This window comes from Cucurbita moschata, unplaced genomic scaffold (assembly GCF_002738365.1).
Source record: "Cucurbita moschata cultivar Rifu unplaced genomic scaffold, Cmos_1.0 Cmo_Scf00043, whole genome shotgun sequence".
Lineage (NCBI taxonomy): Eukaryota > Viridiplantae > Streptophyta > Magnoliopsida > Cucurbitales > Cucurbitaceae > Cucurbita > Cucurbita moschata.
The window spans coordinates 1,504,272-1,517,782 of NW_019268559.1; the positions used below are offsets into that span (position 1 = coordinate 1,504,272).

The window sequence follows — 13,511 nt, forward strand, 5'->3', positions numbered from 1 at the left end:
TTGCCAGAACTTGAAGAACTTCATACTTTTGAACAATATTCAAACAAGGATAGAAGAAAAAGAATCACCCAAATTTGACCATATATGTGCCCATTTACAATTTCTGGGCATTGAACTCAGAACAATGAGATTTGATTGGCTGTACTCAAACACGAGTCAAACTCATGGGGCTATTCTTGGAATCCATGATGAAAATCCTGGAAACCCTCTTCTTTCCCATGCATGCAGCGTTGGTTAGTCCTCAACTTCGGCTAAGTAAAAGGAAAAGAAAGAAGAAAATGAGTATCAGGCCCCACTGCGCATCAGATTCCTTTCATGATACAATACCAAAATTTTATAATATGCTCACAATAACTAAATATGTGTCACATTAGTAACCAAATAAGTGGTTTTTGTATGGAAAGGAGACCGGAGGGAATAATGTTTAAGAATAGAACAACCAAAAAAAATACGATCTCTCTATAATAATAATATTTAATAAATAAATGAATCGAGATTTAAATAAAAATTAAGACCTAACCTTCATAATTGGTATCCAAATTCATTTATTGTGACAACAAGAAAGAGGCAAAGGAGAATAAAAAATAAGAAGAAAAGAAAGGAAATAGCTGATGTAGCATTAATTATAGTTTAATCACACAGTTGAAAATTAGGGTTATGGATATTAATACAATTAGATTAGGTTTGAGGCACGCAAAGCCAAACTATGTAGCTCAAATTAAGTTATTATTATTATTTTAAATGCAAACAAATACGCATTTAATTCAAACCAAAAGAAGAGGGAAAATGTAAATAAAACTTTTTTATTAAAAAAAAGAAAAAAGAAAAAAGAAAAAAACTTTATATTTTCAGCTTACTCTCTTCTCGGTCCCAATTTGTAGCCATTCTTCACATATTTCTCTTTTCAAATAAATTATTAAATTTTGAATTAATGCATTAAATTTGAATAAGTGTTGCAAATTTTACCCAAAGTTAATACATGTGCTTAATTAATTATAAAATATATTATTAATTATTAAGATTTGAGATTTTTGAGAGATTTATACATTAAATTATTAAGTTTATGCATCCAATACTGATTTTTTTTTTTTTTATTGTGTAAAATTGAGACCACATTTTTGGAGGGAAAACTTGTACAATTAATTGTTGGTTTGATTACTAAAATAATAGTTGGACCATATTTGAAACTTTCAAATTAAAAGAAAAAATAATAATAATAATTGATGGGAGGGTTTGTAATTAAAAAATGAGGGCATTAAAGAAAAAAATAGGATTAAATATGTGAATTTAAAAAAAAATGCAGAAAAATAATAAGAGAAGAAGAGAAGGGAGAAAATATTAAATAAAGGATGTGTAGGGCGTAAGCGTAGACAATAAAGAAGTAATAAAATTTCCAAGCAAAGAGAAATGAGAGACGAGGACAGAAGTTGACTGGGATTTACGTTGACCATTGGATACTTCCCACGTGGCTCACTTAAATGACGTACAAAATTTGGACAGCCAGGATTTAAACTAAATGCATTGACGGTGATGCTTTTCACACGCTAAAAACCCTCCCCCATCTAATTAATTAATTAATTTATTTATTTATTTGGACCAAACTTGTCTCCCATCCCATTCAAAATTTCAATTACTTGTATCCACTCCTAGACTTTGAATATTATTATTATTTTTATTTTAACCCCTAAATAACAACTAAGAATTATACGCATACTCTAAAACATTTTTGCATAATTTATATTTTTATATCTATATTTAGTCAAATTAAAACGTATAAAAATAATAAAAATAATGAAAATGTGTTCGCATGACATGTTTGGAAGGAAGCAAGAAAGAAAGAGCTTCACATTTATATTTAAGATTTTACTTTCATGCTTCAATTATACTTTTGGTTTTTCATTTGGGTTTTAAAAATTGTATTAAATTAAAAAAAAAAAAAAAAAAAGTCAATTATATTATTTATTATTATGAAAAAGAAAAAAAATATTGAACGTATCTTTAGGGGCAAGAGAAGATTGGTTAAGATGCTAAATAAGGAGAGGGTTCAAACAAGTTTGTCTGAAATTTCAAAGCCGACAAGAACAGTGATAAAAATAAATGAATTACAAAAATAAAACAAGTTTCTCTTTCGTGTGGGTTTGCTTTAAAATATAATTGAAGAAAAGGGAAAGCAATGATTGTGAAATGGTAGGAACCCCATTTGTTTATTTTGTCAACAAAATTGTAAACTTGCTTTTAACTTTACCTACGGATTTCATTCCTTCTACTCACTCGTACTCAAGTCGAGAGGTTTTCAGACACTTTGTTTTCCTTTTCTTTTCATCTCCATGCAAATTTGTTGCTCCACCAACGCATTAATTTATTTTTCGGGTAGGGATGAAATAAATAAATAAACAAAGAAAGGGAGAAATTTCTTGGTGCATGAGATAATAACAACAACTTGGATTTGTCTCCTACTATCCTCTCAAGTCAAGCATTGTAGCTCATCGTTTTTGGACCTTTCTTTCCAACTTATTGCATATCTACACCCTTTTATTCACATATTACAATACCCATTAATTGTTTTACAAAAATTTAAAATTATATAACAATTATGAGGGCCATCGAAATTAGTCAAATAAGCACGTCACATGCCTCAACCAGTAGTGACCAAAATTCAAAATTTTAATATAAGTTGTAAAAGAATGGGATTAAATAGAGAGCACAATATTTCAGAGGGTTAGGTGAATAATGGGCATCAACTTGTGATATATAATATTACAATACTCCAACGTAATAACAAACATGTGGGGGTTGCTTTGAATTTCGTAACATTTGACATTACTGTTTCATTTTTAATAAAAATCAACAAGGTTTCTTCCAAGATTTCAGCACATATCTATCTCTACCCACGCCACCACAACATCAACAATCTTCTTTGCCCTTATTATCAGGGTTAGCTTTGAACATTTACGTATGCGCCTTCACCACCGCCTTTGAAAATTTTGCACTTTTTCGCGTGAATGTGGCTACTTGTGCATTCAATTGGTTTTCACACTTTTTCTAGTTTCTGGTCTACGCCTCTCTCTCTCTCTCTCTCTCTCTCGGCTTCTCTTCTCTGTGCAACATGTAGTCTTTGTTGTAACACAAGTGGAAGCAAAATCGCAATCGCACATCCATAAAAAAGTTAGATAAAGAGACGCAAAGATTTGTGTGGTTTGAAGATAAGAAATTCTCCTACATCCACGTGTAGCAATCCATCTCAGTAATCAAATTGTTTAGTAATCAAATTGTTTATAAAGATGGTGCACTCTCATGCTACACAGTCTCTCAATAAGTTCCTCTCAAATATCACTCAACAAATACAAAATGATACTCAAACTCTATGCATTTCAACCATTCTAGACAACTATTTATAAAGCATGGACGCATCATTAATATCATGCATGAATTAAGATGATTCAGGTGAAAGATGAACCAAAATGATTATAAACCAAATAGATGAATTATGAATCAAATAAATATCAATACATGCCGAAGAGATTCATGAACCTGCTCTTCATGACAACAGTCTTATCTCTTGGGGCTCGGTTTTTTTGTTTTTTTGTTTTTTTTTTTTTTTGTTGAGAAGGTGATCGGAAGCCAGTAAACAGAAAGGGACGAGTTTCATTTCATTGTTAAATTCCGTCTTCCAGGATTTCTGGGTTTGTCGGGAGAAAACGTCGTCGTTTTCTGGATGCGTGTTGTTTATGCGGGCCTTGGTTCTTGAGCCCATAAAAGGGTGCCGTGTCTCTAGACGAAAATGGGCTCCATCGCTTGCACTAATAATGGATCCATTGGAGTAAGCTTTTGGGCTTTCGTGGGCCACCATCAACCAAATATCTCTACTTAATTATAAATAAAAACAAAACAAAACAAACTTGGCTACATATTTAAATCTTTAACTATAAACTTAAAATAGTGTACTAATCAAACTTAAATTTTATAGAAATGGGATATGAAGATTTGGACCTCTAACTTGAGAAGAAGAATTATATGTCAATTATCATTAAATTATTAAATTATGCTCACTCTATCCATAAATTAAGAATTTAATTGCAACAATGAAATGATACACAAAATCGATAATAAATCATGGGAAAGATGAATTCTCAAAAACAATGAAAGAAAGAAAAGGAACATGAAAGCAAGAAAGAAATTCAAAGATTGGAGATCCGTCCCAAAAGAACAAAAAACTTGAAGTTTACTCATCTCCATCTTCATCTTCAAACTTCCTACAAACAATCTCAAACAATATGTCAATAACCCATCACAGATCTTCACTCTCACTTCCTGCCCTCTCCTCTAAAACAAAAATGACATTTTTCTCCTCTCCTCGTCTTCTTCTTCTAATCGCACAGATCCTCACATCATTCCTCTCTCTCAAAGCCGCCCAATTCTGCCGGACCTCCTGCGGCAACATCTCAATCCATTACCCCTTCGGCATAGACGACGGCTGCGGCAGCCTCTACTACCGCAACCTTCTTTTCTGCACAGCCTCCGACCAACTCCACCTCCGAACACCCTCCGGAACATTCCCTGTTTCCGCCATAAGCTACTCCGATCCTTATATCCTCATTTCCAACCCCGACATGTGGAACTGCCAAGACGGTCCAAACTTTCGCCCCACCCGACCCTTCACCCTCGACCCGGAAACCCACCTCACGGTTTCCCCTTTAAACGACTACCTCTTCTTCAACTGCAGCGAGGAGGAGGTAATGATTGCGCCAAAGCCGGTTTTTTGCGGCCGGTTTCCGGACCGGTGCGATGCGTCGTGTGACAGTGCGAGTTATTTATGCACGCACGTGCCACAGTGTGCGACAGCGCTGGAAGGAAGTTCCTGCTGCTCTTATCATCCCAAGGCCATGGATTCTTTGAAGCTGATGCTCAAGTACTGCGCTACCTACACGAGTGTGTATTGGAGGAGCATTGGAGGAGTGAATGAGGCTTATGATCAAGTGGCTGAATATGGGATTCGAATTGATTTTGATATTGTTGTCACTACTTCTTGTCTCCGTTGCCAGGATGTTTTGAAGGGCGGCGGGTCCTGTGGATTTGACGTTCAATCTCTTGGCTTCTTGTGCATTTGTAATGACAAGAATGTCACTACTTACTGTGAAGGTATCCCAAATCATATCTGTAATGATTGATTTCTTCCATTCTTAAGGATCTAGTGAAAATATTGGATTGTGTGTGCAGATCCAAGCATGGCAAGTGGTAGCCATAGGCACCGGGTGATTGCAGGGGCAGTGAGTGCAGTATCAGCAGCAGGGGCGCTGGGAGTGGCAGCAGCTATCTTGTTGTTGAAGAAACTGAAGGCCAAAGCACCCGTCACCTGCGGTGTTCAAACCAATGAGAATAGGCTTTTTTGATGACAGAAAACACACCCATATATTCCCTTTCACTTTCTCTTTTGTCTTTGCCTTTTCTTCCTCTCCTATTCAATGTGTTCTTCTTTTTCTGCTAATTTTTGCTGCTAATTTTAAGCTTCCTACTGACATTTCCACCATTTCTCAAACCATACCTAACAATGTTTTGTTTAATGATTTAAATTAAGATAAGCTTCATAAATGTTATAATATTTTGCATTTGACCATGTATTTAATTATAAATGTTTTATAAAGAGGATATCTTTTTTAAATACGTTTTTAATAAAATAATTGATGGACCAAAGTGAGCTCATCCTAACCTATCTGTTTTACTGAAAATAATAATAAAAATAAAATCATCCCTATCATGTTGTAGCAGGAATCCAACAAATTCAAACCATCATAGTTGAAAAAAGACGCATAGAATTATACAAATGCTTTATAAAAATTAATTCAAACTCTTAACTTTGACATTGTTTCAAAACAAGAAAAAGTTATTGAAGAGTTTTTATTCCTCAAACCATTGCTATCATATCATATCAATTTAAAAGATATCCAAATAATATTCTCAACAAAGTCACTATATTACATCAGTGTTAAATTCACAAGTATCAGTATGGTAACCATCTTTTCACACGTACCGGCCAGTCTTTGGAAGCCTCTTCTAAATTGGCTGACAATGCAGGCACACACCATGAGCAGAGGAAGCTCTTTCTTTTACGATCCATTTTGATCTAACTATCAAACCTAGTTTTCTTTTGAACACCAAGAATACAATTTTAACTTAATTTCAAGATAGACTCATCTTACAACATTTATAGTAAAAGAAACAAAGTATATAATATTTAATGCTTTAACTAGGTGATGATCATGATGAATGGTAGTTCTAAGTTAGTTGGTCTTTTTATCTAGTAATGCTGAGGCATCAAAGTGACTCACAATTCCCAAGCTTAATAACCGCATGGCAGCTCCCTGGGAAAATTTTCTGGCAAATAGAAAACAAGGAACAAAAGTCGAATTATTTCGACACCATTCCGTCCTCGATTCAGACGCATAGTAGACATGGTCGATTCCCTGTCAAAACAATATATGTCAAACAACATAGCAGATACAGACAAGGGATCAATTCTAAAAGGAAACCAGATCGACCAATTTATCCATAGATTTATCAATAGAGTTATTCAAAACATGGTTGGTATTAACATACTGAAAAGATAGAAACTCTTAAAAGGAGCAAACATAAAAACAAACACAAAAACATGAAAGAGAGAAATAACGCAATGTTAACCTTTATTTCCTTGATCTGCCGAGGTCCAGCATTAGCATAGTTAAACGTAATAGGATGCCAGCCCTTGTTCTCCATTTTAGTGTTTGACTCATTCCATAGCGTGTAAGTTAATGTTCTTGGTTCAAGTTCATCTTCAAGATCATTTAACTACAGCGTGAACACAAGAAAGAATGTTACAATGTAAATTATCTGTTAAACTCAAACTATTCCAGACAACAAGTTTATAGCCACTGGAAAGGATTACAAACTAATCATCCCCAAAGACTGAAGGAAAAAAAAAACAAAGAGAGAGAAATCAATGGAGAAGGAAAAGATTGATCAAGCCTCCAAAGACAAATCTGTACTCACAGCGAGCAATGTCTGGACATAGTGTTCATCTGGAATACAGTTGTGCTGCTTTTGAAGTTTCTACAATCAGAATTTAGACAGGTTATTGGAGCTTTTTTATTATTATTATACTTCGGAAGACTGATTTCTAGTATGAAAGAAGCGATATCCATAGCAATATTACACAGGACATTCTTAAGAGATAGTATCCAGAATAATGAATAAACTATTTCTTGATAACATGCATATTTGTTGCCCACGAAATTGAATTCACTTACAATATTCATATTTCCTTTGCTGCCATCCACAGGTGGCCTTCGCTGTAGTTAAGAAAAGGAGTAAACTTTATAATGTAATACCAAAAAGAGTGAAAATTTTGCTTCATAAAAATCTTGAGAATGTGTCTAGGGGAAGGAGATTCCAGCTATATGCCGTTGAATTTAAAGATGATATATTTGGGGAAACATGATCAACATATTGTGATCATCTGTGGCATTTGTGCATGAAGGATAGTATCTTCAGACGGCAGAAATAAATTACTCCACTTGAATCGTGGTTGACAAATGAAAGAATTTTCTGCGTAACACATACCTTGCAGAATAAGCCAAAAATTGGGAATATAATATCATCATCCACAATTACTTCTGCATGACTACGAATTAAACTGATCCACTGCAATTTAACCACAGCAAGATAAATGCACTCATCATAATTGTTTAGAATTTACTAAAAGGCATCTACACCAACAAGATGGAAACTTATTGTTTAGCAGATCTTAAATATCAAGCAATAAATAGAACATATTTATGTCCTTTGGGTACTTGGAAGGACATTACAACTAAAAATGAAAATAATAACTACTGACACACAAAACATGGATTCAAAACCCAAGTCTCGTAGTTGAATCTGGATAGCCAAGAAAAATGACCAAAAATATACTTAAAAAAAAAAACAAAAAAACAAAAAGATCCACGAAAAATTATTGAGAATTAAGATGGATGACCTGCGACCCTTTTCTCCATTTGCCCTTGGGTATAGTAGGTGACATTTTTGGGTTATAGCGACCCTCCTTTCCATCAAGAAAACTACAATAAAGAATGAGAGTAAATATTACACGGTTTAGGTTGGCATACATAAAAATTTCACTCTGAAAACTAGGAAATTTGGAAAGTATCTAAATTTTGGCACCAAATGTTCAGCAAGGAATTAGTGCTTAGCACCTCAGAAACAAAGCCCTCCATCTACCTGTCCACGAAACTCCTTGGGGAAGCCATGAGATAGCTGTATATATATCCAAAATTGTACAGTGGAACGCAACTGCAGCATCAGAAGAGAAATCTTAAGGGAAGTTGTGAAACACCTCAACTTCATAGATTAAAATGTTCAGAGAGCAATGGAAAGTGGCAGTGGTGATCATAAAAAACCTGTCTGATAGAAGAACAAATCTCTGGTTTGCAGGATCCTCAAGCGCTTCTTCAAGTAACAACCTCTCTGCAGCAATCATACTTGATTTTCCCCAGGCCACCTGCAACATGAATCACTTTATTGCAATCAATTTCAAAAAATCAAAACATGGGACAGATTTTTTTTATACTGTTGCTAAATTTTAGTCGGAAAGCCACCCAAGCAGAATAGAAACTTCGAAGGAAAGATAATAAAGGCTAAAGAATACATGCATAGGGGAAAAACTGAGCATCAGTGTGGTGAACTGAATAAAAGGAAAATATTGCAAGCCCCAACATGAATTCACCTCCATTATTAAAAAATTTGTACAAAATTTGATGGTAAGAACCAGCTAAGCAAAATTTGTACAAAAGATCATACAAGTTGAAGAGTAATTTCCAGTGAACAAGCATCCATTTTCCATTAATCTCCACTTTGATGGTAAGTATACACGGAAGCTATGGAAAAACACACAAACTTCGTTTCATCACAACACACATCACGTTACCTGTATGCTATTCGTCAATTGCCGTCCAAAAAAGAAATGCGACCTAGTCGTCGATTCATCGAACACAAATCCAGGTGCCGAGTGAATGTAAATCGAGAAGTTCGCAACGTCGCCATTCTGGAATAGAAAATTGCAAATTATTTGTTCAACTCGCAGTCAATGCTTAATCGTAGATACTTTTGTTAAAGTAGAAACTTTAAAACACCTCAAAGAAGCTTCCCCAAAGAAAATCAAGCGGGAGATTTCGACGAGTGAGAAACAAGAAAGCAATCTTAGGGCGGGCAGAAAACGTGTCAGGAGAAGGTCGCAAACGACGTGATAAAGAGGCAGATGCGAGGTCGCTCCGGGAAGACGAATGAAACTTGATAAGAGTGAGAATGCAAAGTGCAACAGAGAAGGTGATGACGAGCTTCCAGCTGAACCAGATAAGGCTGCGGCCTAGTGTTACAGGAGCTTTCTTCTTCATTGTTCTTCCTGGAAATGAGAAAAAAAATAACTTTCATGCAACGAATCGGAGAGAAACAAGAGCAAAAGAAAGCGCCGGGAGAGAAGAGAATACATGGAAGACATGGCGGTTTCGCCGGAGAGCAAATTAATAAAGAAAGAAAAACGCATCAGGGAAGGGATGACGGCAGCGAAATGTTACCGGAATTTGGAGTAGTCTCTGAAATTCCATGAACAACAAGAAAAGTAATACGTCGTCGTACGGTTGATTTTTTATCGAATGGGCTATCTGGGCTGCGATTTGAGTAGCTACTGGGCCTTGTGGGCTCCCGAAAAAATTATTAAAAGAATTTCTTATTTTTACATAAAAATTATAAAATTCAAAGTATGAATTAAAAATTAGAATTATAAGCATATATTATATTTTTCTTCTATGTGAAACGATTTTTTTTTTTTGTTAGTAACGTGTAGATGTTCTGATTGAACGTGAACGTGTGGGACCACTTTTAAATATTTGAGAAATTTGATTACAAAATTAAGAATAATATGATAAATTATGCAAACTTTAATGTATAATTTTCTGAATTTTGAGATGTAAGAGAAAATTTAACAAATATATGTACGCGTTGGCCAGCTCCACACCCGTTGACAAACATATTTAATACAACATTTATACTGAACTTATTGCAATAATTAAGAGATATACATCACAACTATAAACTATGATTTTTTTTTTCTTAGAAGATAGAGCATGACATATCATTCAACGAACCAAACAAAATGTCTCAACCGGGATGAAAAGAGCTCAAACTCACCCAGCTTTGCTTTTGGTCTCCTTTACCGACCTTATGTCAGTGGAAATGTATTCTTTACTTGTAAACTCATGATTAGCCGATGTGAGACTCCTCTCAACAATTCTCAACGACAACCAAGATACCAATGTAAGAATCGAGCCACAACGTCGTCTTATTGATGATCGAGTTGTAATAGCAGGAACTTTTCTATTCCCACCCAGTAAGCTCAATCATTCCGATTAAAGCACAAGACTTCATTGATAATCTGTTGCATGCGTCCATCGGCTTATTATACCATCTGCGAGAGATTTCGGTGGTTGCAGCAAATTGTACAGTTTGAGCAGGCCACATTGGAGCCTTGACGATTCATTATAACATTCAAGATCTTGCCAGCAGGCCACATGGAGACTTTTTCATCCTGTTCTGCTAGCTGGAAAGCTTCCTCTTCTGTACATGTTTCCTCAACCATTGATCTGAACAGGTAGGACAATTGTGGAGTTCTTCAGGTAGAACACTATTTCTCCTGCTTGAAGGTGAATTATATTTCTATTTTAAATTTTCTTTATGTTTTAAGTAAAAGCGAGATGAACCTATCAAATCCCAAAATCTTAATTTGCTTTCAAAATTTGATGCCAATATGATTCTTCACAAGGACTCAAGTGGCTAACACACCTGATGCATACCCCTTGTAGATGCAAGAAGGCTCAAACACAACCATAAAGCCTTTAAATATTCAAGTACTCAAGGGAGGCAAGGGGGATAAGAAGTCACACCTCGGGGAAGGACTCGTATGCCAACAATTCTGTGTGTCCTAACCAAGAACAAAGTTCCTCAGCCAAGCGAGGTGCGTACAGTGAAAGCAACAAAGTGAATGCTTCAACAATAGACCTCGGATATCTGTCCCTAGCTAAAAAATGGCATCAGTCTGATAGGAAGAGAAGTGAAATGGCAAAGAAATAATGTAATCTTAAACATTAATATCCAAATATAACATTTCTGTCAAAATTGGATCTAGATATCAAGTTTTTTAATCTCTTGATATATGCCAACCATAGTTCATATCGTTAACGTATATGCCATTGACCAAGAGGTTATAGGTTCGAATCCCCTCACCTTTTAATGTAGTCCAATAACCCTATATGCCATGTTAACGAACTCCATAGTAGCTGAGATTCCTGTGTTGAACCGTGTCCCTTCAACTTCTTCGGTTACCTGGAATTTGAATCATCATTTAGTCAAGGGAGCAACTGCATTCATAAAACACAAATTCAATATGCCAATTGTAGTGGTTAATATAACCCATCAAATGGGTTATTTATGTGAAACCTGAACCTATTTATGCAGCACTTGGAAGGTGAACTTTAATGTTAAATTATAGTTTGGTTGATATCTCTTTCCAATATTCAGATGCATTCACAGGTAAAATTAGCAACATTTCCGGATAAATCTTAAGAGATCTCCTTTGGGAATGAACTAATGACGAAGTCAACAAACAAAATAGAGAAATACCCAAGAATCTGCTTTTGCAAGTGGAGCTTCCCCTGTTCCCGTGGGTGTAAAATCATCAAATTCAGGCATTGTAAGCTAACTGGAAGCTGGAAGAGCAAACCTCAATAGCCTATTGTTCCGCAGGCAATCCAAATGCATTCCAGCCGATTGGGTGCGAAACAGAGTAATCTTGCATACGTTTCAATCTAGCAAGAATGTCCGTAGCAGTAAAACCTAGAGGATGACCAACATGTAACCCTGAATTTGTATCTTGGGCCGAATCAAGTGGGCTTAATTTGTTCTAAATGGGCTAATTTCAGTAATGGTGTGCTATTTTGAGTGGTTATTTATGTGGTTTGAATGAACCTCCTTTTTGTATTTTCAAGAAAGCTCGAGGCAAAATATCTCTCTCTCGCTCTCTGGTTCCAGTTTTCTTGTGAAGCAGTTCGATAAAGCTCGAGGCCATCTATGGAATCATGTGCAAGGATTCTCTCCCCTACTCACTTCCCTTCTCTTTTCCCACGGCCCAATTTAAACAGAAGCAATTTCAATCCAGTTTGGCCAAAAAAGGCAGAAGCTTCCAAGTCTTTGCGCTTGCATTGCCATAAGATGTATGTCCCCGGTGGGTTCTCTCTTTCTATTTCTTTCTGTCTTTCCATTTCATATACACAGATTTTGTTCGTTCCTTTGCTTATCTATAAATTCATAATCAGGGTTTGGAGAAGCGTCGCCCGAAGCGAAGGCAGCCAAGAATCTGCACAATTTCTTCACGTATGTTGCTGTTAGGATCGTGACTGCGCAGCTTGAGGTTGCTCTTCAATTATTACTCTGTTTTAATTGCTCTGCGATGTTGTTGGTATTGATTCTTGTTCTGGTAGAACAGAGCTACAATCCAGAGGCGCACGCAGAATTAATGGAGTTTCTTGATAGGCATTCACTGAACGATGGGGACAAGTTCCTGAGCAATTTGATGCGGGAATCCTCAAGGCATAAGAGTCTCGGTAAAACCCAATTCTACACTTGATAGATAATTTAGTCAAGAATGAAGAAAATTGAAGTTTATTGTTTGTGTTTGACTGTTTCTAACAATGAGCCTTAAACTGATGGTTAAATTCATGGCTGGGGGGACAGCATTGCGCATACTAGAGGTGAGTCTGTTCACTTGAGACTTGATTAATGCTTCCCCCACCGTGGAAACGCTCATAAGCTGGCAAGTTATTTGATTCCAGGTTCGATCTGCATACTGCAAAAACGATTTCGAATGGGACAACCTCAAGCGATTAGCATCCAAAGTAAGGAAATTGGTCTGTTTCTCTACCATTTTCTTAATAGCATTATGTGAAGTTGTTTGGTAAGTAGCTGCGATTCATTATTTTCAGATGGTTGGTGAATCTAACACGAGACTGATGAGGGAATATGTGACAGAGACGAGTCCAGATGCCGAAAAGTGAGGAAATTCTGCACCTTCTGTTTTTGCTATTATTATACATGAATTCAGTGTATTTATAATATGATCATGCCACTCCACTTGTTGGGGCTTTGTTCCAAACAAAAATTGGTAAACTCAATCATGGAAATATATACAGATTGAATTGTTCTTGTGAGTTACAAAATGTCATAATGAAATAGAACAGACAATAGTTCTCTGAAATCTTAGCACTAAGCCTCAATCTCTAAGCTCACAACAGACCTACATCGTAGCTAACTATAATAAGCATCACTTTGATGTTCTGAAGTAAGCTCCAATAGTGACTAACAAAAACAATTCCATCGCTAACAAATCATGACTTGAGAGCGTTCGAAGACTTTAGAAATCTGAATTAAACGTAGAG

At 35.8% G+C, this 13,511-nt stretch overlaps 3 protein-coding genes and 1 long non-coding RNA gene across 10 annotated transcripts; 2 read left to right on the forward strand and 2 right to left on the reverse strand.

Annotated features, from left to right (window-relative positions):
* The first annotated feature begins 4,199 nt into the window (after positions 1-4,199).
* Positions 4,200-5,527, forward strand: LOC111433870. Its single transcript, XM_023071124.1, has 2 exons — positions 4,200-5,139; positions 5,218-5,527. The coding sequence occupies exons 1-2, from the start codon at positions 4,275-4,277 to the stop codon at positions 5,388-5,390; spliced, it is 1,038 nt and encodes a 345-aa protein (XP_022926892.1). The 5' UTR covers positions 4,200-4,274; the 3' UTR covers positions 5,391-5,527.
* Positions 5,147-9,664, reverse strand: LOC111433868. Of its 4 annotated transcripts, XR_002708870.1 has the most exons (13): positions 9,513-9,602; positions 9,159-9,427; positions 8,954-9,070; positions 8,427-8,527; positions 8,248-8,319; positions 8,006-8,087; positions 7,594-7,674; positions 7,281-7,322; positions 7,024-7,083; positions 6,676-6,822; positions 6,327-6,461; positions 6,029-6,142; positions 5,147-5,353 (listed from the first exon to the last, which is right to left on the reverse strand). XR_002708870.1 is itself a non-coding variant. In XM_023071121.1 (12 exons), exons 2-12 carry the CDS (start codon positions 9,417-9,419, stop codon positions 6,122-6,124), a joined length of 1,119 nt encoding a protein of 372 aa, XP_022926889.1. In that variant the 5' UTR covers positions 9,420-9,427; positions 9,513-9,602; the 3' UTR covers positions 5,948-6,121. The 4 variants fall into 4 exon arrangements, 3 of the variants coding, with proteins under 3 accessions (XP_022926889.1, XP_022926888.1, XP_022926887.1); XM_023071121.1 differs by lacking the exon at positions 5,147-5,353 and having other exon boundaries at positions 5,948-6,142; XM_023071120.1 differs by lacking the exon at positions 5,147-5,353 and having other exon boundaries at positions 5,948-6,461; positions 9,600-9,664.
* Positions 9,665-9,961: 297 nt separating this feature from the next.
* Positions 9,962-11,994, reverse strand: LOC111433875. 4 transcript variants are annotated; one of them, XR_002708874.1, is made up of 4 exons: positions 11,701-11,994; positions 11,305-11,403; positions 10,965-11,088; positions 9,962-10,714 (listed from the first exon to the last, which is right to left on the reverse strand). It is a non-coding gene; the product is annotated as an uncharacterized LOC111433875 (long non-coding RNA). The 4 variants fall into 4 exon arrangements; XR_002708872.1 differs by having other exon boundaries at positions 10,965-11,098; XR_002708871.1 differs by having other exon boundaries at positions 10,965-11,403.
* Positions 11,995-12,065: 71 nt separating this feature from the next.
* LOC111433874 (chaperonin-like RBCX protein 1, chloroplastic) lies at positions 12,066-13,283 on the forward strand. Its single transcript, XM_023071129.1, has 6 exons — positions 12,066-12,301; positions 12,393-12,487; positions 12,563-12,680; positions 12,811-12,827; positions 12,909-12,971; positions 13,059-13,283. The coding sequence occupies exons 1-6, from the start codon at positions 12,148-12,150 to the stop codon at positions 13,128-13,130; spliced, it is 519 nt and encodes a 172-aa protein (XP_022926897.1). The 5' UTR covers positions 12,066-12,147; the 3' UTR covers positions 13,131-13,283.
* The last annotated feature ends 228 nt before the right edge of the window (positions 13,284-13,511 follow it).